At 39.2% G+C, this 26088-nt stretch overlaps 1 protein-coding gene across 7 annotated transcripts in view; it reads left to right on the forward strand.

Annotated features, from left to right (window-relative positions):
* FMN1 (formin 1) overlaps positions 1–26088 on the forward strand; it is a 475676-nt gene that overhangs the window by 271944 nt on the left and 177644 nt on the right. For all 7 annotated transcript variants that reach the window (XM_020913638.2, XM_070468949.1, XM_020913647.2 and 4 more), the window contains one exon: positions 13606–13693. In XM_020913638.2, coding sequence (XP_020769297.2) covers positions 13606–13693 — 88 coding nt within the window. The remainder of the gene's footprint in view (positions 1–13605; positions 13694–26088) is intronic.

Genomic DNA, 26088 nt, shown 5'->3' on the forward strand with positions numbered 1-26088 from the left:
ATAAACTAAGGGCTTGCTAATGCTTCTCAAAAAGTGATTTTTAAGGCTTTGGTATAAAGCATCTCTTGTTTAAAAAAAAAAAAAAATGATGGTCTTGAGGTTTATGAAGGAGCTTTGTGTAGGGGATGGTGAGACCAGTCATTGTCTGCCTTCCCTGAGAGCAGAAAAAGGTTGTTTGAAATGGAAGCATGAAGAATTCAAGTCAGACACAAAGTGAAATGCTTTGGTGCTAACAGTTACTTAATCCTAGAAAATGATTTTGAGGATTTATAACAAATCAAGTAATATGCACCTGAGGACAAAGAAGAATCGGGTGGAGAGGGAGGTGGGAGGGGGGATCGGGATGGGGAATACATGTAAATCCATGGCTGATTCATGTCAACGTATGACAAAAAACCACTACAATATTGTAAAGTAATTAGCCTCCAACTAATAAAAATAAATGAAAAAAAAAAGGATATTGGAAACAGTCATCGAATAGGAATAGGATGAAAATTTTAGATTGTGTCGACAGTTAGCTGAGGAAGGATTTTATTTTATTTGTTTGATGGAAAATGGCTATAAATATGTGTGTGTTACAAGCCTTTAACAATAATTTCTTAAAGCATGAACTTTCCTCTAAAGTAAGTGTTAGTCGCTCAGTTGTGTCTGACTCTTTGCAACCCTGTGGACTGTAGCCCACCAGACTTCTTCTGTCCATGGAATTCTCCAGGCAAGAATACTGGAGTGGTTGCCATTTCTTTCTCCAGGGGCTCTTCCTGATCCAGAGATCAAGCCCACGTCTCCTGCATTACAGGCGGATGCTTTACCATCTGAGCCGCCAGGGAAGTAAAAGTATCAGTTTCTCAGTTGTGTCTGACTCTTTGTGCCTCCATGGCTGGAGCCCACCAGGCTCCTCTGCCCATGGAATTCTTAAGGCAAGAATACTGGAGTGGGTTGCCATTCCCTTTTCCAGGGTGTCTTCCCAAATCAGAGATTGAACCTGGGTTTCCTGCATTGCAAGCCGATTCTTTACTGTCTGAATCACCAAGGAAGCCAGGGAAAGTAGTCCGTCCTTAAATATCTGGGCCATTCCAAAGAAAGAGGATAAATCATTGGCAGTTTTCTTCAATGCCAACAGCTGAGTGATTCCAGAATCCACTTAAAGCAGAATATTCATTAGGTTAGCAAACTTTTGTAAGTACTCATACTCTCTTATAAATGTTTTCTGAAATATCTTTCTCAAACAGCCTGCAATGGGCATTTTATTTCAAGGACCCACTTGGAAGGAAGTCACAATGAGAACTCCAAGGCATAATTCTGCCTACTGGCTCCATATCCAAATAGAAAACTATTCATCTGATATTCACGTTATGAAACTGTGGACTAGTAAAGTCAGGAATCCTACTAGTATCCAAGAGTCAAACGTGGAAGGCTGACCTAAAGGTCTGCAGCTTGAAAGCCCCTCTGTGGATGACCCTCATGCCTAATGCCAAGCCTTCACCTGGTGGCCACATAGAATGGAAGGGATCCTTTCTGTAAGGTAGATGACGTTTGTCACAATGTCTTCTAGGGCCCTGGTCTGCAGAACTTTTCATTTCTCAGCTCTGCCTCATGGAGAGGTTTTCCACAGGCGAGACCTGATGACTTTTGTTTCAGGAAAAAGGTGGTGAATGTAGCACTTCCAGAAATGCATTTCAGTTTACCTGGAGGAAGACCATGCACCAAACAGCCCTTTCACTTAAAACCCCCAAAGAGCTCTGGCATTTTTTTAAGGATCATATACATAAGAACAATTAGAAATTCTTCATGTTAACTGATTCTTGTAAATAGCTCCCTTATGTCAGAGTTATTTATGTGAGTTTCTCTTTTAAACTCGTCTTTGAACTCCCATTGGACAAGTATGTGTGTATACGTGTCTATGTATGTATATGTGTGTGTTATATACATAATGTATATCTGTTATTTTTAATTTTATACCCCTGCAGTATACCAACATAGGAGTTTGCATTTTGTGAGTGCTGCTGAATTGGACTGTGTCTCAGGGTTGGTGTGTGAAGGCAGGCCTAGAAATAGAAGGCTGGTCTCCTGATTTTTCTCTCAACAACTAGTCATTGGTGATGATGCCTGTCACTTTCTGTGGCCAGCCAAGGGACTGTGACAGCTTGGAAGGCTAAAGCTAAAAGCCAGAGGGAAGGACTGTTGTATTTATGGCTCAGGTTCTTAGTTTCCTTTGCATTGCTACTCAGATTGTTGAACTGCTGGGAACTTTTGACTTGGGCCAGACAACCTTAAAGTTTTAACAGGATAATAGCAGCCAGGATGCTTAAAGATGAATCCTTAATGATGGGTTAAATTTTTGAGTTAATAAATGATTTGACGTGTTATGGAGAGTCCTGTGGTAATTTTTTAAATGTATTAAATAATAAAGTGTATAAGACTGAATAAAAGACTATTGAATATCTGACAGCCTCAGGCAATTTAGGATTCTAAAAGTTTTCCGGATAACCATTATTATCACCAGTTCATACTATTCAGTAAGGCAGATACAGAAGGTGTAGGTGATTGTGGTTTCTTTCAAGCCCAAGATGTATTAGAGAAGCTGGTGAATGGGGAAGCATATATAAGATTAGTTTATCTTCCTGTCATATTTTCTTTCTCATCAAAGAAGAATTGTGAAATTGACTTTAACCTGTGTAGAAGTTAGCTTATCAAGACAATATATAATATAATAAAAGGAAAGTGAGATATTTTCAATTAGTGAAAGGTTCTACATACAGTGGATCTGGTTATTTGAAACTTGACCATGATTATAGAAAATATTTCAAAAGCAATGTAGTAATCATTGGTTGATAACTAATTGACCATCTTTTTAAAAAAATCTTTGTTCTCTTTCTTTCCTTTGTTCTTTGCATCAGTTTTCTCAATCTTGTCTTTTATTCCATGTTTTCTTCTTACCTACTCTGCTGTGAAGGTAAGAGGTGAAAATCTGAGTCAGGAGTTAATGAGATTGATCAGAAAGGAGAGTTGCGTAGCAGAACAAAGTGTCCTTCTGTTTCTTTGCCCTTTGCTTTAATGCCCTAGCAGAGAGGTGACCGCACTGACTTTATAGGGCTCTTGAGCATGAAGCATTGTTACTTTTCTGGAAGTCCACAGGGGGCCACTAAAGGAATAAAAGTTTACAATATCGTGGTGTTCACTGCCCCCAATTCACAACACTCCATTTGGATTGGCTCGTGGGCAGAGGCACATAAAACCTTAGTAGGGGTGCAGTAAAAGGTAAGTCCCTTCCCTCTTCTTCCCTTAGACAATGCCTCTTACCACCACCCTCTCTGTGTAAGTCTTTCTTCCTGCTATTCAGCCATGTTGTTATTTAAATTTCTTTGCATTGAACCAGTCCAATAGATAGTGATTGGAAAACAGCGAAAAGGACACAGAGACAATTCCCAAGAACATATGACCAGTAACAAACTGTTTAACCTTGCTATTAAATCATTAAAAATGCAAAATAGTGGAAAAAAATTTTACCTATCCTATGGGCCAACATTCTTAAAACCAGTAATATCCAGTGTAGATAAAGGAACCGGCATACAGTCACTCTCAAATACTTGGCAGCAGTGTAAATTGATAGTTCTTGTTAGAAACAATATGACAATATTTATCAAAATGTAAAATGGACATGGTTGAACAATTTCTGTAAGTCTGTCCTATAGAAATACGACCTCAAGTGACCTCAGGAATGATCTGAATATATACTGAAGTCTTGGACCAGACTTTTTAGCTGGCTGAACTCTCAGTGAGTCTGTTTATTAAATCTAATGTTCTGTTTTCCTCCATGTGTTTTTTTTTTTTTTTTTAGTCTTTTTGCATATTGGACTTAAAGATATTTTAACATATTTATCTATTCTACTCTCTCGGGTTTTTTAATCTCCTTTTTACTAGTGATTTTTTTTTTTTTCTTGTAATTTGTTTGGTAGTGTCCTCTACTTCCTAAATTGAGAGCATTACAAACTACAGGCACCCTTGATTTATTGTGCTTTGCAGATACTGCATTATTTACAAATTTCAGGGTTGTAGCAACCCTGCATTTGGCAAGTCTATCAGTGCCATTTTTTCCCATGGCATTGCTCATTTCATGTCTCTGTCAAATTTTGGTAATTCTCACAATGTTTCAAACTTTTGCATTATTATTTGTTATGGTGATCTGAGATCAATGATCTTTGACATAACTCTTGTCATTGTTTTGGGGCACCATGAACTATACCCATTGAAGATGGAGAGCTGAATCAATGTTATATGTGCTCTGATTGCTCCACCAACCAGCCACTCCCACCATCTCTCCTCACCTCCTTAGGCCTCTCTATTCCTTAAGACACAGTATTGAAAGTGGGCCTACTAAGAACCCCACTATGTCCTCTTAAGTGTTCAAGTGAAAGGAGGAGTCATACATCTCTCATTTTAAATCAGGAGCTGGAAATGATGAAGTTTAGTGACGAAGGCATGCTGAAAGCTGAGATATGCCCAAAGCTAAGACCTTTTGCGCCAGTTAGTCAAGTTACGAACGCAAAGGAAAAATTCTTGAAGGAAATTAAAAGTGCTACTCCAGTGAACACACAGATGATAAGAAAGTGAAACGGTGAAAGTTTTAGTGGTCTAGATAGACCAGATCAACTGCAACATTCCCTTAAGCCAAAGCCTAATCCAGAGCAAGGACCTAACTCTCATCAATTCTGTGAAGGCTGAGAGAGGAGAGGAAGCTACAGAAGAAAAGTTTGAAGCTAGCAGGGGTTGGTTCATGAGGTTTAAGGAGAGAAGCCATCTCCATGACATAAAAGTACAAGGTGAATCAGCAAGTTATCCAGAAGACCTAGCTAAAATAATTTATAAAGGTGGCTATTCTAAAGGACAGATTTCTATTGTAGCTGAAACAGCCTTCTGTTGGAAGAAGATGCCATCTAGGACTTTCATAGCTCGAGAAGGAGCAGTCAAAGCCTGACTTCAAAGCTTCAAAGGACAGCCTGACTCTTTTGTTAGGGGCTAATGCATCTGGTGACTTGAAGTTGAAGCCAGTGCTCATTCACCATTCCAAAAATCCTAGGGCCCTTAAGAATTGTGCTAATTCTATTCTTCCTGTGCTCTATAAATGGAATAACAAAGCCTGGATCACAGCACATCTGTTTACAACATGGTTAACTGAATATTTTAAGCCCATTGTTTGGACTTACTACTCAGGAAGAAGATTCCTTTCAAAATATTACTGCTCATGAACAATGTACCTGGTCACCTAAGAGCTCTGATGGAGAGATACAGTGAGATTTACTTTATTTTCATGCCTGCTAACACAATATCCATTTTGCAACCCATACATCATGGAGTCATTTCTCATTTCAAGTTTTATTCTTTAAGGAATACATTTTATGAGGCTATAGTTGCCGTAGATAGTGATTTCTCTGATGGATCATGTCATAGTCAATTGAAAACCTTCTGCAAAGAATCCATCATTCTAGATGCCATTAAGAACACTGGTGACTCATGATAAAAGACTAAGATATCAACATGAGCAGGTGTTTCTAAGAAGTTGATTTCAACTCTCATGGATAACTTTGAGGGATTCAGTTTGGACTTCAGTGGAGGAAGTCACTAAAGATGTGATAAAAATTGCAGGAGAACTAGAATTAGAGATGGAGCCTAAAGATCTGATTGAATTGATGCAACCTTATGATAAAACTTAACAGATGAGGAGTTGCTTCTTCCAAATGAGCAAAGAAAACTGTTTCTTGATATGGAATTACTGCTGGTGAAAACGCTGTGAAAACTGTTGAAATGGCAACAGAGGATTTAGAATATGACAGAAACTTAAGTTGATAAAGTAGCAGCATAGTTTTAGAGGATTAACTCAGTTTTGACAAAAGTTCTACTCTGGGTAAAATGCTATCAAATAGCATTGTATGCTACCGAGAAATTGTTTGTGAAAGGAAGAGTCAATTGACATGGCAGACTTTATTGTTGTCTTGTTTTAAGAAGTTGTCACAGCCACTCAACCTTCAGCAACCACCACCATGATCAGTCAGAAGCCATCAATGTTGAGGCAAGACCCTCCACCAACAAAAATATTATCACTTGCTGAAGGGCTCTGATGATAGCATTTTTAGTAATAAGTTATTTTTATTAAGGTGTGTATATATTGCTTTTCTAGGGCTTCCCTGATAGCTCAGTTGATAAAGAATCCGCCTGCAATGCAAGAGACCCCGGTTCAATTCCTGGGTCAGGAAGATTCTCTGGAGAAGGGATAGGCTACCCACTCCAGTATTCTTGGGCTTCCCTTGTGGCTCAGCTGGTAAAGAATCTGCCTGCAATGCAGGAGACCTGGGTTCCATCCCTGGGATGGGACGATCCCCTTGGAGAAGGGAAAGGCTACCCACTCCAGTATTCTGGCCTGGAGAATTCCATGGACTGAATAGTCCATGGTGTTGCTAAGAGTTGGATATGACTGAGCAACTTTCACTGCATGCTGCTTTTCTAGACATACTACACTTGTACATTTAGTAGACTACAGAGTAAATGTAATTTTTATATGCACTGAGAAGCAAAAAATTGGCATGACTCACTTTATTGCAGTTCAGTTTACTGCAGTGGTATGGAACCAAACCTGTAGTATTTCTGAGGTGTGCCTGTACAGTGTTTAAAACTGGATGGTACTGATGTAAAGACAGACATAGACCAATAGAACGGAATAGAGAGCTCAGAAATGAACCCACCCATACATGATCAAATGATCTTCAGCAAGAGTGCCAAGATTGAGAAATGGGGAAAGGATAATCTCTTCAACAAATGATGCAGGGAAAACTGGATATCCAATAGCAAAAGAATGAAATTGCACCAGGATCTTTAAGCATAAACAAAAACAAGTTCAAAATGGATTTAAGACTTAAATGCAAGGTGTGAAACAATAAAATTCCTACAAGAAAATGTGAAGAAAGCTTCATAACATTGGTCTTGGAAGTTATTTCCTGTATGACACCAAAGAACAGACATTAAAAGAAAAATAGACATGTGGGGATGATATTAAATTAAGAAGCTTCGACGCAGCAAAAGAAACAAGAATGAAAAGGCATTATGTGGAATGGGATATAATATTTGCAAAACATATATCTGATAAGGGGTATAATATCCCAGAATAGGTGAGGCACTCCTACAACTCAGTTGAATAAAAACCTGATTTAAAAATGGGCAAAATCTTGTGTACACGTTTTTCCAAAGAAAGCATTCAAATGGCCAACAGGTCTGTGAAAGGACACTAACACCAGGGAAATGCAAATCAAAACCACAGTGATGTATCACCTGACATCTAGTAGGATGGCTATTGTCAAAAACAAAAACATAGTAAGTATTGGTAAAGATGTCCAACAATTAGAAAAATAGAAGTACCACATTATCCAGCAGTCCCATTTCTGGGTATTTATCCAAAAGAATTAAAAACAAGATCTCAAAGTGATATTGCACTCCTCTTTTCATTGCAGCACTATTCAAAATAGCCAAGAAATAGAAATAAGTTGCATGTTCACTGGCCTATGTATTTATATATGCATGCACATACACATACGCAATAGGAAATATATATATATACACACACATACATCTCCACATATGTGTGTGTTGTTGTTGTTTAGTCACTCAGTTATGTTCGGCTTCTCTGCGACCCATAGACTGTAGCCTGCCAGGCTCCTCTGTCCATGGGGTTTCCCAGGCAAGAGTCCTGGAGAGGGCTGCCACCTCCTTCTCCCATATATGCACACATATATACACACACAAACACAATAGAATATTATTCAGCCTTAAGAAGAGAATTCTATCACACCCTGCAACGTATACAAACCTTGAGGACATTATTCTAAGTGAAATCAGTCAGTCACATAAGGACTAATACGGCGTGATTCTGCTTACACGAGGTATCTAAAGCAGTCAAACTTGCAGGAGCAGAGAGCTGCGTAGGGGCTGGGGGAGAAGGAAATGGAGGAAAGCTGTTCAAGGCGCTGGGAGTCTCCGTCCTGTAGGATGAAGAGCTTCCAGCCATCTGCTTCCAGCCATCTGCTGTTAAGTATATGCAGTGTGCATATACTTAACAGTGCTTACTGTCCGTTTAAAATTGTGTCGATATGGAAGATTTCATGCGTTTATTTCTCTCTCTCTTTTTTAAAACTATAATAAAAGAAAACCTTTTATTTTCAATTATGGTCTTTCAAACAATAATTTCAGAGACCAATTATGGTCTTTCAAGGTCTTTCAAACCTTTCAATGATGAAAATGAGAGAAATAAAGAGGGCTTAGAGCATATATCCATTCTATGTCCACCGTGTTCCTACCGTTTCAGCTGGTTTTGAGAAACATGGTATTATTCCACAGAGACTACACGGAAACGTATATAGGTCCATTTTTAAAGGTCTAGTTAGAGATAGACAAAGAATTTGACACAAATAAGGAAGAAAATACAAGTGCTCTTACTTGTGCACTGCCAACCCCCTTTTTAGGAAGCAGCAATGCTTTTCAGGAAATTTAATTTTTTCAGTCCAGCTAGCTGAAAGTGAGGGACACTTTTCTTCCAAACACCTGCTGTGCCAGGTTGATAGAATTGCTAGGGTAGTAACATTGTTTCCATAGGTCAGCCTGGTTGAACAATGAAGTGGGAATGGATTTGCTTGCTTTTGTTTATTTAAAAGATATATATTTTATATTGGAATATAGTTAATTTGCAATGTTGTGTCGATTTCAGGTATACAGCAAAGTGATTCCATTGTACATATACCCATTCGTTTTCAAACTCTTTCCCATGTAGGTTATTATAGAATATTAAGTAGAGTTCCCTGTGCTACATAGTAGGTCCTTGTTGGTTATCTATTTTATATATAGTAGTATATGTATGTTAATCCCAACTGCTAATTTATCCTTCCCTACATCTTTCTCCTTTGGAAACCATAGATTTGTTTCTGACACCTGTGAGTCTGATTCTGTTTTGTAAATAAATTTATTTATATCTTTTTTTTTTTTTTTTAGATTCCACATGTAAGTGATGTATGGTGCTCTTCTTTCTCTGTCCTACTTTACTTAGTACGGTGATCTCTAGGTCCATCCATGTTGCTGAAAGTGGCATTGTTTCACTTTTTATGGCTGAGTAATATTCCATTGTATATATACACTATATCTTCTTAAACTGATCGTCTGTTTATGGTCACTTGGATTGTTTCTGTATCCTGGCAATTGTAAATAGTGATGCAGTGAACATTGGGGTGCATGTATCTTTGCAAGTTAGACTTTTTGTCTTTTCCTGATGTAAGTCCAGAGGTGGGATTACAGGATCATATAGTAACTGTTTTTTTTTTTTTTTTTTAAGAACTTTCACACTGTTCTCCATCGTGGCAGTACCAATTTCCATTCCTATCAGCAGTATAGGAGGGTTCCCTTTTCTGCACGCCCTCTCCAGCATTTATTGCTTGTAGACTTTTTGATGGTAGTTACTTGTTTTTATCCTATGACAGAATCTCAATTTCAGTTTCAATCCTTCCCTCTCTGTTCTCTTGTGGTTGCTCTCTTGTCTTCTTTTAATTAACTATTAGAAAACCTTGAATTTGAATCTTGTTTTTCCTGTAGGAAGACCATGTTATCCAGGGTTTTCAGAACCCTAGCTGGATAGCATGGTGCATATTTGTCTGAAGACATTTTTTTACAACCAACTTGTCCTCTTGTCTTACATCTGATTCCTGTGCCTGTCTCCTTGACATTGATATGTATGCCATGACCAAAGTTGTATCTCAGCCACTATCTTGGACTTTTAAGGGTAAATCCAGTCTGTTCTCAAGGCTTTTCTTCCTTTGAATTTGCTTTGCAGATAGTTTTATTTGCCTTTTTAGTTCTTCTCAACAGTATTAAATCATTAAGCTTTACAAAATTTATAAGATCGAGGATATGATCTGTCTTGGTCACCTCTGCATCCTCCAAATCCAAAGCAGTGCCAGGCACATAACAGGTACATGGCAGATGTTTGTTAATAAATGAATACGTAAGTAAATATAAACACAAAACTTTGGATTTTCTTAATTTTGTGTTGGACTTTAATGATGGTTTCACTTTAAATTTGTGTCCTCTAAGAAAAAGCCAGAAATTTCATTTTTAAAGATGTTTGATTATATATAATCTCTTCTTCCTTTGCTTTTATATAAAAAATAAATGAAAATACCAAGTATCTTCTTTATTTCTTTTAAAAACTGAAATTCTGTATCCTCCAGAATCTTTCTCTAAGGCTAACGTTGAAATGATTAAACACATTATGCTGATCATCAGTTTTTACTTTTATCTTGATGAAAGCTTGTGCTTACAATAGTTTTTCTCCTAACAGTATATGTCAGAGTAGCCATGCTGAGCAGGGGAAGCTGAGGGGCTGGCAGTTATTGACTCAGCATTGATTGATTGATAGGTAGACAGTTGTCTTGGTTGGAACAAACTAATGTTATCCCTTATTTTTCAGCCAGCAAGCAACTCAGCTAATTAGTACCAGTATAAATGGAGATGTTTATTACTATTTAATCTTATCTTCACAATGTTTTTGGTAAGCTTTTATGCCCATAGGTGGGAGAGGAAGCATAGCTTTTTAGTTTATATTTCACCCAACAAAATGCATTAAAGACATATGATTTGATGATGTTTTATGTGATTTCATATTGATTTTTGTAGCCCTGCCACAAGAAAGAAAAAGAAAATTTTTTCCCTTAGTGGTCACTGGGTGATATGTTCTTTGAAGCTGATTTGATTCACTAGATTTAGAGAGAAATGTAACTATAATGAGCTCTCCATGGAACATTCATAGAGGGTTGAAATAATTGTCACTGAGGTATTTAGAGTTTCTAAAAAGATTATAAAAGTTTTTATATACATGTATAATATTACTATTATAAAAGAGTACTTCTAAACAACTTCAAACTAAAGTTGTATGTACCAAAGTATTATTAACATAGCACAACCACAGAGCAACCTAACCCTCTTGAATAGAGAAATTTTATTTAAACAATATCTATGTCAGAACTATTTTATGTGCTTTATGTATATTATGTCATTTAATTTCTAGAATAAATACACAAACTCAGTATAGTCAAGCCTGCTGCTAAGTCACTTCAGTCATGTCCGACTCTGTGTGACCCCACAGATGGCAGCCCACCAGGTTCCCCATCCCTGGGATTCTCCAGGCAAGAACACTGGAGTGGGTTGCCATTTCCTTCTCCAGTGCATGAAAGTGAAAAGTGAAAGGGAAGTTGCTCAGTCGTGTCCGACTCTTAGCGACCCCATGGACTGAAGCTTGCCAGGCTCCTCCGTCCATGGGATTTTCCAGGCAAGAGTACTGGAGTGGGCCTACTCATGATGAAAAAGTTGAATTCCTAGAATTTAAGTCATTTTTCAAAGGTCATATGACTGGTCAGCATTGGAGTCCAGATCACAGTGATCTTTCCCCTAAGCCACTCAGTGGATGGTCCACAGCCAAGGAGGTTAGAAGCAATGAAGTGACTTACAAAGTCCAACATGGAAATAAGCCAGTGATAAGTGGAAAAGTTGGATAAAAACTTGCATATGTGGTGCAGTTACAACTTAGTTAAAGTGTGTTTGAATAAAAAAATCAGAGTAAATTAAATATTATAGAGGTTTGCATGCTTGTATTAGATTGGTGGAATTTGGGGTGGTATTTTTCCTTTATTTTCTAGATATCTTTCAAATTAAAGTTTTTTTAAAATTTATTTATTTTAATTGGAGGCTAATTACTTTACAATATTGTAGTGGTTTGTGCCATATATTGACATGAATCAGCCATGGATTTACCTGTGTTCCCCATCCTGATCCCCCCTCCCACCTCCCTCCCTATCCCATCCCTCTGGGTCATCCCAGTGCACCAGCCCTGAGCACCCTGTCTCATGCATCAAACCTGGACTGGTGATCTGTTTCACATATGGTAATATACATGTTTCAGTGCTATTCTCTCAGATCATCCCACCCTCGCCTTCTCCCGCAGAGCCCAAAATTCTGTTCTTTACCTGTGTCTCTTTTGCTGTCTCTCATATAGGGTCATCATTACCATCTTTCTAAATTCCATATATATGCATTAATATACTGTATTTGTGTTTTTCTGACTTACTTCACTCTGTATAATAGCCTCCAGTTTCATCCACCTCATTAGATCTGATTTAAATGCATTCTTTTTAATAGCTGAGTAATATTCCATTGTGTATATGTACCACAACTTTCTTATCCACTTGTCTGCCGATGGATATCTAGGTTGCTTCCATGTCCTGGCTATTATAAACAGTGCTCTGATAGACATTGGGGTACATGTGTCTCTTTCAATTCTGGTTTCCTTGGTGTGTATGCCCAGCAGTGGGATTGCTGGGTCACATGGCAGTTCTATTTCCAGTTTTTTAAGGAATCTCCACACTGTTTTCCATAGCGGCTGTACTAGTTTGCATTCCCACCAACAGTGTGAGAGGGTTCCCTTTTCTCCACACCCTCTCCAGCATTTATTGTTTGTAGACTTTTGGATAGCAGCCATCTGACCTGTGTGAGATGGTACCTCATTGTGGTTTTGATTTGCATTTCTCTGATAATGAGTGATGTTGAGCATCTTTTCATGTGTTTGTCAGCCATCTGTATGTCTTCTTTGGAGAAATGTATGTTTAGTTCTTTGGCCCATTTTTTGATTGGGTCATTTATTTTTCTGGAATTGAGCTGCAGGAACTGCTTGTATATTTTTGAGATAAATGCTTTGTCAGTTGCTTCATTTGCTATTATTTTCTCTCATTCTGAAGGCTGTCTTTTCACCTTGCTTATATAGTTTCCTTCGTTGTGCAAAAGCTTATAAGTTTAGTTAGGTCCCATTTGTTTATTTTTGCTTTTATTTCCATTACTCTGGGAGGTGGGTCATAGAGGCTCCTGCTGTGATTTATGTCAGAGAGTGTTCTGCCTATGTTCTCCTCTAGGAGTTTTATAGTTTCTGGTCTTACATTTAGATCTTTAATCCATTTTGAGTTTATTTTTGTGTATGGTGTTAGAAAGTGTTCTAGTTTCATTCTTTTACAAGTGGTTGACCAGTTTTCCCAGCCCCACTTGTTAAAGAGATTGTCTTTTCTCCATTGTATATTCTTGCCTCCTTTGTCAAAGATAAGGTTTCCATAGGTGCATGGGGTTATCTCTGGGCTTTCTATTCTGTTCCATTGATCTATATTTCTGTCTTTGTGCCAGTACCGTACTGTCTTGATGACTGTGGCTTTGTAGTAGAGCCTGAAGTTAGGCAGGTTGATTCCTCCTTCCAATCTTCTTTCTTAAGATTGCTTTGGCTATTCGATGTTTTTTGTATTTCCATATAAATTGTGAAATTATTTGTTCTAGTTCTCTGAAAAATACCATTGGTAGCTTGATGGGGGTTGCATTGAATCTATAGATTGCTTTGTCAAATTAAAATTTTAAAATGTAGTAACTGTAGCATCAGTTCAGTTAGCCAATCAGGGTATCTAAATCTATGAATATTTTCATTATGCTTCTGAAAGATTGCCTGGTCATTTAGGCTTATATTGATTTTTTTTTTTTAAATTCTAGATCATCAAATTATTGGATGGAAAACGATCTCAAACTGTGGGAATCTTGATCTCTAGTTTGCATTTAGAAATGAAGGATATCCAGCAGGGTAAGTCTTATTCATACTTTTTTACCTCGACTTTAAAACTTTTCAGCTTTTTTGTGAGAAATGTCAAACATACACAAAAATAGACTGGCCACAGTGAATACTATGTATCCAGTACCTAGAGGCAAAATCATTAGCTCATTAACTAGATTGTTTCATCTAAAACACTCCATCTACTAGCTTATTATGAAGCAAATCTCAGATATTTTACAATTCCTCCTTTAAAAATGGTAATATACCACAAAAAGATAAGCATAACTCTAAGCATACTTTAAGCATAACTCTAGTGCCATTATCATACATTTAAAATAATTTGCAATAATTTCCTAATGTCATCAAGTATGAGGATTCATACACATTTCATGCATTGCCTTGAATGTGTCCATCTCTTAGGTTTCTTTTGATATAGAGGTTTCTATCCTCTATTTTTTTTTCTTTGCAGTTATTGTTTTTGCAAAGAACCCAGATCACTTGTTCTGTGAAATTTCCCACATTTTAGGTTTTGCTGATTGCATTGCCATGTTTTTATTTATTATGTTCTTCTGTCTCCTGTGGTCCCTGCAAACTTTTACTTATCCATATGGCAATCTGATGTACACCACAACACGACAAGCCTAAAGAGAGTTAATCTCAGTGGAGAAAAAATAATTCATAGATGCTACTGTATCAAGAAGTACGTAATATTCTGTAATATGACATAATGTTCTCTTAAGTATGTAATATTCTCTTTATGATGTTTGTGGGCACTAATGATCTTTGCCTAGGTTCATTATTTCATTAGAAGTTTGCCAAATAATGATCTCCTAGTCCCCTCGTTTCTTCTTTATTAGCGGGAATGCCTCTACAGAGAAACAGTCTCCATTTTCATACATTCAGTTATGTCATTGTTTCTTAGTCCCCTGCTTGTTTTTTTTTTTTTTTTTTTTTGTGAGTGGCACTATTTCACCTTGGTTATCTTTGGCTCAATTTGAAAGACATTTAAAGCAAGGACATTTTACTTTTATATATATTTTAGGCCCTGGGAAAGTAAACCCAAAATCTTCTGACATTTTTTTAAATCTGTGTCTTACATGAAGATATTCTGCTCCTTTCTCAGCCATCAGTTAAATGTAGATCTTCATTTTGACATATCACTGATAATATTTTCTAAGTGGTAATACAATGGTGGTTTCAGGAAATTTAGGTTCAGTGTAACAGTGGAGACACTCTTAAGTCATACTTCTCTTCAGGTTTTAGTTGATGATGTCTTCAAGTTATCTCTAGGACACAGCAGAAGGTCCCCACCCCTCCCCCCCAGAGGTCCTAAACTGAAAGGCACTTAGGAAACTTGCATACGTTATTTTTCCTCTGGAATAAGCTTTGTTAAAGGCTTAAAATTTTGCTTTATTGCAAACATTTACAATTCCACATAAAACTAAACGTATACTGAATCAGATGACAGTTGCAGAATATTCAAATAAACTTGTCTTTACTATTTTAGCTTAGTAGGAGCACTGAATACATAAGTGTGAAATGTTAAACCTCAAACAGCGTTGCAGTAGTTGATTTGAGACTGGAGCAGAGGGTGGCTGGGAAGGTCCACTGTCACAGTTAGAAAAGGATACGTCAGTGGCTTTAGGTCTTAGATCCTCTAGGATGGAATTTCTGAAATTCACACAGAAAACTGTGATACTAAGCAAATGAAAAAAATAAAAAATATTGGCAGGTAAGTTTGTAATCTTTTGTCAAGGAGACTCCCTTTTTTGATGCGATCATTGAAATTAGAAAGGAATTTTTCAGACATAGTGGCAGAGTCTTATCCTAAACCACAGTGCTCTTTATAAGCCTGGTGAAAATCAAATATGCTTGGTTTCATTACCATAACAAGTAGCACCGTGGATATTAGTCTTTACAATGTCAACGGCACTTTATTCATTTCTCTTTAGGCTTGTCGTGTCGTAGTGTACATCTGATTGCCATATGGATAAGACTCATTCCAACAATGTGCTATTCCAGTTATCAACTCAGGACTGTAAACCTTCTTCCCTTGGCACTCTTAACATTGAATGTTGAATGAATGTTGAATGTTGACTGTTCATGGTGAGTTGAATAAGAGATTAGTTCACCCAGGCCTTTTTCAACATTCTACTCTGGATAGGAATGTGCGCTCATGAAGTAGACGTGAATTTAAATTTTAGCACTGGAAATGTTGATTGTAGCATCACAGACTTCAGGACTCATGGGCACCATTTTAGTTCTTTCTCTTGCTTCAAGCATCTCTGTTATCCACCAGAGTTGGATCCTAAGTTCTAAAAAACAATTATCCCCACTTCATGTTTTCATTTAGTAATACATTCCAGATGAATATAACAGTATAACTCTAGCTTAATTTCTTTTTAGAGTCATTTGACTGACACTGGCATCTGAAGGTCACCCAGGAGCCTGAGCGGTGTCAGTGACGTTTTATTTGGAATCCGTGTCTGGTCATGAATGGAATGCACTTGGCCTTGTGTTCTCATCCTGATGAAGGACTCCTTGTGCTGACCTTGACCTAAAACATTTGTTTTAATGTGAGAGAAGTAGCTGTCATGAGATCGGATTGGAGCAGACCAGCTGGCAAGCAGGCAGGGTCACACAGCATGTTAACCATGGTGAAGTGACCACAGCTAAGAGACTGTTCTTCAGTCTTTTGGTCATATATTCAGCTCCGTCAGTATGCAGAGGCAGGTACACTAATGTGCACTTCATGCAGACTCATAAGAAGCTGATGAATAAACCAGAAAGCTAGTATATTCGCTCAAAGGAGGATAGAGAATTTTCCTTCAGCCTGACAAGAATGTTTGTAATATCTATTCACTGTTACACCCACCTCACTTATCTCTACTTGGTGTTAGATATTTGCTTACACTGTTTCTCTTCTTGCTGAGATTGCAGCTTGGTCACCTTAATAATAGTTCTGGGTGTTTCAGCCCACCATTACCTCCCACAGAGGTAATGGATAATCCAGTTTTTACTTGTTCAGCTCTTAAAAAGCAACCTTATTTTCTTCATTTGTAAAATGGGCCCTTCTCTGTTTTCCGTTTGACACTGCCTGTAGTGTATATTGAAGAAGTGGAATTTGGGGGCTCAGTACCTCAAGGTCTTAACTGATAACAAATAACAGAGCCAGTGTGTGGTCCTTTACTTCATGTAGCATTACTTTACTCAGAATTTCTCTGATAATTAAGCATTGTTTACCGCGAACTGGGCCAATGTATCCTATATAGAAGTCATTCAATAAAGGATCTTTTAAATTTTAATTTGGTTTTAAAGAATAGAATAAACCTTAGACTAGATGAAATCAGAATGTCATAAATTTCATTCTAGTGCATTTGGACCAAACTTCTTCCTGCCTGCCAACCTCCTCCCTTCCTCTTTCCCTCTCTCCCTCAATAAGCAGGTACTGAATGCCAGCTCTGTTTCAGACACCATGACTACCACAGCACATAACATCCTGAATTTCACATTCTCAAGAGTTCACAGGATGGTGGGAGAGAGGTACAGAGTATCCTAAGATGTCAGAATAAAGATACCTGTGAAATAACAGAGATCAATGTATTGGCTCCTCCTGTAAAACTTAAGATGAGTCTTAGAGGATGAAATGGTGGTCCTCACACAGAGAAGGAGCTTTTCCAGTTGATGAAAGAAGGCATGTGAAAAGGCAGCACATCTAGAGTCTATAAGTTGCATGTGAATGTGGGTGGTTTCAGAGCAAAGTACTCGAAGGGTAAATAGTATCCACACCAGGAAGGATCCTGACTGTCATCAGATGGAACTTGAACATTATCCTACCAGTAACAGGGAGGCAGAAGTTAAAAGGGGCAGTGCTGTGGTCTCCTTTCAAGAGCAGAAATACTTCTCCGATCACAGAAGACGCCCCCACGCCCTTTCATGCTCTGGCAGCAGCCGTATCTTCTCCTGTACTTGACTGCCCACTTCTCTCTCACTGCTGTCCAGCATCAGTGGTCCTCTGATTCCTTAACAGGCCAAGTTCTTTCCTTCCTCCGTGTCTTTGAAGGCACAGTATGTTCCCTCTGTTTGAAATGCTTTTCCAGTCCCATTCAATAGCACACTTTTTCTTTGCTCCTAAGTCGCTTCAGTTGTGTCTGATTCTTTGCAACCCTATGGACCATAGCCCACCAGGCTCCTTTGTCCATGGGATTCTGCAGGCAAGAATACTGGAGTGGGTTGCCATTTCATAGGGTTCAGCTAAACATCTCAAAGAGGTCTTCCCAGATCCTCCTCCCTAATTTAAGTCACTCTAAGTTAATTATCTTATTTTCTACCCAGCACTTGATATTTTCTTTGTTCATATACTTCTCACTTACATCTGCCATCAGAAGATAAACCGCAAGAGCGATAATACTCACTGATGTGTCCCTCACACCTTGTTGTGTCTGGCGATGAGATGAGGATCATCAAGGGTCTGTTGAATGAATAAACAGAAATAGTCATGTAGGTGACTAGATCTAGGCTTCCCAGGTGGTGCTGGTGATAAAGAACCTGTCTTCCAATGCAGGAGACGTAAGAGGTGCAGGTTCGATCTCTGGTTTGGGAAGATCCCCTGGAGGAGGAAATGGCAACCCACTCCAGTATTCTTGCCTGGAGAATCCCATGGACAGAGGAGCCTGGTGGGCTATAGTCCATGGGGTCACAAAGAGTCAGACATGACTGAAGCAACTTAGCACGTATGCATGGCTAGATCTGATAGAAAGGGATTATAATTGTTGACATGATAAATGACAAAGGTCAGAACTAAGGCTGTCTGTGGAAATGTAGATGAAACCATGTACAAGGGATGTTTGAAGAGCAGATTGTTATGGTTAGCCCCATGAGATTCGTATGATGATGGAGAAGTTTGGAGTTGCTGGTTTCAACAAGAATGGGAGTAATGGTGCCAAAAGCATAAAATGAAAATAGAAGGGGAAAAGAGCGGGTAGAAGCTGAAAGATCGATTCTGTTTTGCATGATTTGAGTTGGAGATGACTGGTGACATTTCAGCTGAATTATTCAAGAACATCTGATAATTCCAGCCTGATACTAAGTAAATAGGGCTAGGTTAGAGACCAAACATCCCATTGGGTGGCAAAGATAGCCACCCATACATGTTTCTCTCTACCCCGGGCGGTGTGCAGTATCTTGTAGGGCAAACTTAAATCTCTGTTCTGACTGAGGTTTAAAGCACTGCGTGACTAAAGGCAAGACCTTGGCTGTGGAGGAAGAGTGGCTTGAGGACACTTGACATAATACCACACCACTTGTGTTTGGTCCAGGAGATATCCTGAACGAGTGATATATTCCTTGCCGGTTTTCCATCTACTTAACTAGGGGGACTTATATTTAAAAGCATTTGGCATCCTTGGCTACAGCGACTGCCTAAGTGATTGCAAATTAGTGTTTTCATTCCATGTTAGTGATTTCCTCTTATTCTTTTCCCAGGGGAGATGGAAAATTGCTGTTGACTATTCTTGATATAAACCTCCATATGCATTGCAACAGACTAGGTGCCAGAAACCTCCTGGCATCCTTTTGGAATTTCCCGTACACTCTCAGAATTCATATTTATAATATTTAATTTAACATCAAAATAAAACATTTGTCACTTTAGTTCTGACTAGTCCAGAATCTCAGTTTAGAGTTCAGCTGTATCAAAGACCCATTTGTCTGTTGAGGAATCTCGAATCAAAATGTAAGTTAGTTGCATACCCAGAGTCTAAAAGTCAGATCTGAGAATGCTGACTGGACTTTGCTTCTTTTTGCCTAATAATTTATAGAAATCTCTGTCAAGGTTTATGCCAGTTGTCTAAAACATAATGAATTTCCAGGCATCTGAAATTCACTGTGAATTGCCTAGGGCTTTCCTGTTGTTCAGTCACTCAATCGTGTCCAACTCTTTGCAGTCCCATGGACAGCAGCATGTCAGCCTTGCCTGTCCTTCACCACCAATTTGCTCAAGCTCATGTCCGTTGAGTTGGTGATGCCATCCAACCATCTTCATCCTCTGTCGTCCCCTTCTCCTGCTGCCTTCAGTCTTTCCCATCATCAGGGTCTTTTCCAGTGAGTTGGCTCTTCTCATCAGGTAGTCAAATTATTGGAGCTTCAGCATCAGTCCTTCCAATGAATACTCAGGGTTGATTTCCTTTAGGATTGACTGGTTTGATCTCCTTGCTTTCCAAGGGGCTCTCAAGAGTCTTCTCCAGCATCACAGTTAGAAACCATCAATTCTTCAGCACTCAGCCTTCTTTATGGTCCAACTCTCACATCCGTGCATGACTACTGGAAAAACCATAGGTTTAACTATATAGACCTTGTCAGCAAAGGGATGTCTCTGCTTTTTAATGCACTGTCTAGGTTTTTCATAGCTTCTCTTCCAAGGAGCAAGCGTCTTTAGTTTCATGGCTGCAGTTACTGTCTGCAGGACCTTCCCGAGGAACATTCTAATTCTGGTCTGGAAGACCTATACTCAAAGGGCAAAATTTTTATTGTGCACCTCTGCCAGTAAAAATTTTAGAGCATGCTTCTCAACATATGTTTTTAAGGACCTGTACATCATGTAAATGTGTAACGGAACTAATATTCACGTTATAAAATGAATGCAGAGATATAAATTAAATTGAGATTAATATTTTTAAATGTGTTACTGATTTTGATAGCTTTAAATTCTCAACAGCTAGTATCTCACGGCTCAATATACACATAAAATGAAGCTTGTTATTAAAAATAGTAGACTTAAACCCACATTTCAAACAGTCTCTTGATAAATTCTACTATAATGTATGGAGGTCAGCATCTTGGCAGATCTAATTCAACTGTCCCCGTTTCTAATTCATTCCACAATTGATGAGGAACTTGTACTAGCAGTCAAGCCTGTGCTCTGCCATTTTTCTTATTGTTGATGGATTATCTTCAGTCTGGGGTTTCTCTTCAGGAATCTTTTGAAGCCAACTGGTTTATTTTGTCAAGTTTAGTTAAAACTAGATTTTAGAATCAGAAAATGTTATTTAATTCCCCCCCCATCCCCCCCCCCCCCCGCCCCCCACTGCTACTGCTACCAAATCATGGTACATTGGAAGTAAAGGAACAAGTGAGGACACCACGTGTGAAAAGAGTTTGCCCACTGATGGGGACAGGTAGTCATGACCTACTGATGTACCAAAGGAAGGCATCAGGGTCAATCAGCTTATTAAGCATGGGCAGAGCTCAGTTTGGGGATGAATATAGACAGTAACTCTAATGCTATTGTATGTCCTTGCCTGGCTCTCGTTTCTTCCTGCTGAGTCTAAAACACCTGAGCGGCAGGGTCCCACCCACCTCTCTCTGAACCCCTGTGCATTCCTCCCTTCTCAGAGCTGGGTCCAGAAAGCCAAGGGTGGCATTTCTTTTGTACTTTACCTTCAGGCAACTGGCTGAGACCATCCAATCTGCCTGGAATGTAATTTTGGCTTAAAAGAACCAGAACTAATGGAAGAACCGAAGCAGCTTAACCCAGACTGTTTCTCATTCCACTGCCCCTACAGAGAATGGAGGGAATGAAGGAGCGGAAGCTCTGTGAATTCTATGCTTGTGCCCCTCTTTGAGGTTTGAACCATGGACAATTTTAATTGCACCTAGAAAACAACACCTTGTGGCCAAGTACATGCCTCGACTTAGACAAGAATTGGGATTTTTGTTTGATGACATTGAGTGATTTGGAGCTTTGGGGACAGATTAGATGTATCCCTTTTGGGATGGTTATTTCTGTCACCTGCTAGTTAGCTCCTGTTTACACTGTGTCATTTATACTTGCCTCTTGTCTCCAACAAAGCTTGAATAAAGGTCTGTACCAACTCACATGATACACATCCAGCAAGCATTTGGCAATGTATGTAATATCATAAAATATATTCTCTTGATAGTTGCTGTTCTTTATGTGTCTGGAGACAACTTTTGTTTGTGTTTCTTCATTCTTTGTGCCTTCGCTTCCTTTTTTAGTCAGTTCTGGCATGCAGTATAAAATTGCAATTAGTAATATCTTCTTAAGAAAAATGGATTTTATATTACTGTTGATTTCTTTTTAGACTTTCTTTTCTTCTAAGATAATGCCTTTTCAAGTTCTGGGTTTCCTTTTGTTTTTAGACGTTCTTTTTTGCTGTGATTGGAACCACAATACTGATTCTTGTCAGTAATTGTGAATGATTAACAAAGATTGAAGTTTGATTGTCTCATGACATATATTAAGATAGCATATTTGAGGGGTTTCTCTGGTCGTCCAGTGGTTAAGACTCCACCTTCCAATGCAGGGGGCTCGAGTTCATTCCCTGGTTGGGGAACTAAGGGCCCACATGCCCATGGGGTGTGGCTACAAATTTTTTAAAAAGACCATAGTATATTAGAAATGAATTAAGTATTAGCAATAATTAAATAATGGTGGCATTATGGATGTGTATAATACACAAATGACATTTCTGTGGCCTCGTCTATCCCACTGGGAGACTGCTGATTGATATACAAAACATGTGATGCCATTCAGAGGCAAAGGTTTCTGTGTAGACTTTTATAGGTAGTTGGTTAGCACTTTGTGTGTGTGTGTGTGTGTGTGTGTGTGTGTGTGTGTGTGGTGAGAATTTTGAAAAGTGAAAGTATTAGTTGCTCAGTCGTGTCTGACCTTTGTGACCCCTTGGACTGTACCCCACCAGGCTCCTCTGTCCCAAGCATTCTCCAGGCAAGAATACTGGAGTGGGTAGTCATTCCCTTCTCCAAGGGATCTTCCCAACCCGGGGATCAAACTCAGGTCTCCTTTAGGTGGAGTGATTATTTCTAGACTGACACAAAGGATAAAAGAATCACAATCATAGTCTAGTCAATTTGGTTATGGAACTGAGCTTGGGAAACTATTCTTCATGCCTTAGTTTCATTGCCTGTAAAACTCAGGGCAACAGTAGAATCTTCCTTGTATGATTAAATGTAAAATGCTTAGAACAATGCCTTGCACACAGCAAGTTCCCAATAAAGGCAAGCTACTAATTAAGTATTCATCTCCAGCACTGCCTGCCTGCTGGAGAGATGCCTTTAAGCTGCTTAATAACTGCTGCCCTCAGCATTTGCTCTGGATATGTGCATGGAATGAGGCTTGGCCTGTACCTGTGTCTGCACAGATGTCCCTGGTGCCGTTGGAGCAGAAGCATGGTGCTCAGTAGGGACAGAGTGAGGCGCATGGCGGAAAGGTTATAGGAGTGTTCTGGCCGTTGTGTGGAGACCTGGGTACTGAGCTCTCCGTGGGGCAGGTTCTGTGCAGCTCTTGCTCTGGCCTCTGCAGTTCTTTTGACACTTCTCTCTGCCTGGCCCCCTTCTTTTCACCTCTTGCCCAGTTTCATCACAAGCTTGATCTTCATTCTCAGTGCTGGCCTCATGGGGAGGTGAGACTGTGGGGAAATACTCCTGCTTTGCCTTTCCTCAGCTTTCAGGTTCTGCCAAGACCACCTTCTTTCTGGGACCCCGCATCCTTGCCTTTTTCTTGAGAGAGGTCCGAGGAATTGGTTTGTGGGAGTTTTGAGGGTTAGATTACCTGAGAGTTAAAAAACCCCAGGGCTTGGGACTTCCCTGGTGGTCCAGTGGTTAAAACTCCATCTATGCTTTCAAGACAGAGGGCATGAATTTGATCCCGAGTCAGGGCACTAAGATCCTACATGCCATGATCAAATTGGCCAAAACAAACAAACAAAAAAACCCCAAGGTCTTCCATGTTGCCTTCTCCATTCCATTCTCTTTTCCTTACAAATTATTTATCAAGCCCTAAAAAAATCATAATTTGGTTGAAAGAGCTGAGTTTTATGTTGGCTATTTGGAAACTAACATTGCTAACAAAATAATTTCTATTGATAATCAAATATTCACCTTTGCTTTCTTGGACTGAGAATAAATCTATTCCACTTGAAAAGGACCTTTAAGCACCCACTTGTAAAAGGTTTCAACTACTGAAGGTAATGCAAAGAAGCATACAGTGGGCTACATAGAGGCTATTTTTTAAATTAATTTATTTTAATTGGAGGCTAATTATTTATTTATTTATTTTTCCATTTATTTTTATTAGTTGGAGGCTAATTACTTTACATCATTACAGTAGTTTTTGTCATACATTGAATTGAATCAGCCATGGATTTACATGTATTCCCCATCCCGGTCCCCCCTCCCACCTCCCTCTCCACCCGATCCCTCTGGGTCTTCCCAGTGCACCAGGCCCAAGCACTTGTCTCATGCACCCAACCTGGGCTGGTGATCTGTTTCACCCTAGATAATATACATGTTTCAATGCTGTTCTCTTGAAACATCCCACCCTCGCCTTCTCCCAGAGTCCACAAGTCTGTTCTATACATCTGAGTCTCTTTTTCTGTTTTGCATATAGGGTTATCGTTACCATCTTTCTAAAGTCCATATATATGTGTTAGTATACTGTAATGGTCTTTATCTTTCTGGCTTACTTCGCTCTGTATAATGGGCTCCAGTTTCATCCATCTCATTAGAACTGATTCAAATGAATTCTTTTTAATGGCTGAGTAATATTCCATGGTGTATATGTACCACAGCTTCCTCATCCATTCGTCTGCTGATGGGCATCTAGGTTGCTTCCATGTCCTGGCTATTATAAACAGTGCTGCGATGAACATTGGGGTGCACGTGTCTCTTTCAGATCTGGAGGCTAATTATTTTACAGTATTGTAGTGGTTTTTGCCTTATATCAACATAAATCAGCCACAGGCGCACATATTTTTCCCCATCCAGAACCCTCCCCATCCCGTCCCCCAGGGTTATCCCAGTGCCCTAGCCCTGAGCACCCTGTCTCATGCATCAAACCTGCACCAGTGATCTGCTTCACATATGATAATATACATGTTTCATCGCTGCCCTCTCAAATCATCCCACGCTTGCCTTCTCCCACAGAGTCCAAAAGACTGTTCTCTATGTCTGTGTCTCTTTTGCTGTCTCGCATATAGCGTCATTGTTACTATCTTTCTAAATTCCATGCATATGTGTTAGTATACTGTATTGGTGTTTTTCTTTCTGACTTACTTCACTCTGTATAAGAGGCTCCAGTTTTAAAACCAGCTATAGCCAAAGCAACCCAACCCAACCCTACCCATGTGACATCTTTCACACCTTGGACAACCAGATTTACTTGGTCTAATCAAACAAACTAAGAATAGTTAGACAGCATCACTGACTCAATGGACATGAATTTGGCAAACTCCAGGAGACAGTGAAGAACAAGGAAGCGTGGTGTGTTGCAGTCTATGGGATCGCAAAGAGCCAGGCACGACTTAGCAACTGAATAACAATAAAAGGAGTATGCCTTTCCTACCTCAGTCTGTCATATATATCTTGCTCAAAGATGCTACTTTGATCAAGAGCAGCTCTCATGAGTAAGTACATGTTTTTTACTATTTAGAAACCCTTCAGAACAGCAAACACAACTGTTCTTTGCAAACACAACTGTTCTTTATTTGGACAAGGTGTGCTTGGGGATAGAAAAGCGTTCAGAGTTAAAAATGGCTGGAGGGCTGTGAGAATTCTTGCCTGTTCTTTCTCCTTACCCCGCTCTTGTGAAAAGCTGTCTCCAAAGTGGAGAGGGAATTTACCTATTGTGTAAGACCTTGACCCCCGCCCCTGTGCCTGAAGCAGGCGCATAGTTTTTATGTGCGCCTGTTAGTTTGAATTTGTGATACTGATCTGCTTTTTGTCCCTGCTGACGGTTATTATATCTTAATGGGCGAAAGCCTACTCTAATGATCCTTGTGTATATAATTCTCGGAGTACAGAGCAGGCACCAGAGGACCACATAAAAATGTTTGCCTCAATTTCCCTGCAAAAAAGGAGCCCAGAAACCAGACTTGACCAAGTAACAGATTTTTAAAGGTAAAGGAACCCAATAAAATTACCAGCTTTTCACAGCGTGTGTCTATTTCCTCTCGACATATTGTGAGGTGTAGGTGAAATATTCTAACTGAACTGACAGTGGGAGCAGGGGTAACTAAGGAGAGAGGGAGATAAAAGTAAAAACCACCAGCCATGATTGATATCACAGTAGCAATGAGTTGTTGGGGTCTCCCCTTTGTGAATTTGGCACTTCACCTTTCTGACACCATCTGCGGGAGTGTTGGTATAATGAGCCCAATACAGATGGGAGCAAAAGCTAGAGAATTACTTGGAATACTGTATCAGGGCTTGGAGGCGTGCTGGAGAATTGTGTAGGCTGGTTTTGCTTATTCAACTTATATGATATAAAGGGTTTTGTGTGTATGAGAGAGAGAAACAGAGTATGTTCTTGCAAGTACAAAGTGGAGGGGGCTACCTGGTCCTCGGTAACTCCAAAAATATTTTAATCAATGATTGATTTCTTTCTTTGA

The sequence above is a fragment of the Odocoileus virginianus genome, chromosome 6 (assembly GCF_023699985.2).
Source record: "Odocoileus virginianus isolate 20LAN1187 ecotype Illinois chromosome 6, Ovbor_1.2, whole genome shotgun sequence".
Taxonomy (NCBI): Eukaryota; Metazoa; Chordata; class Mammalia; order Artiodactyla; family Cervidae; genus Odocoileus; species Odocoileus virginianus.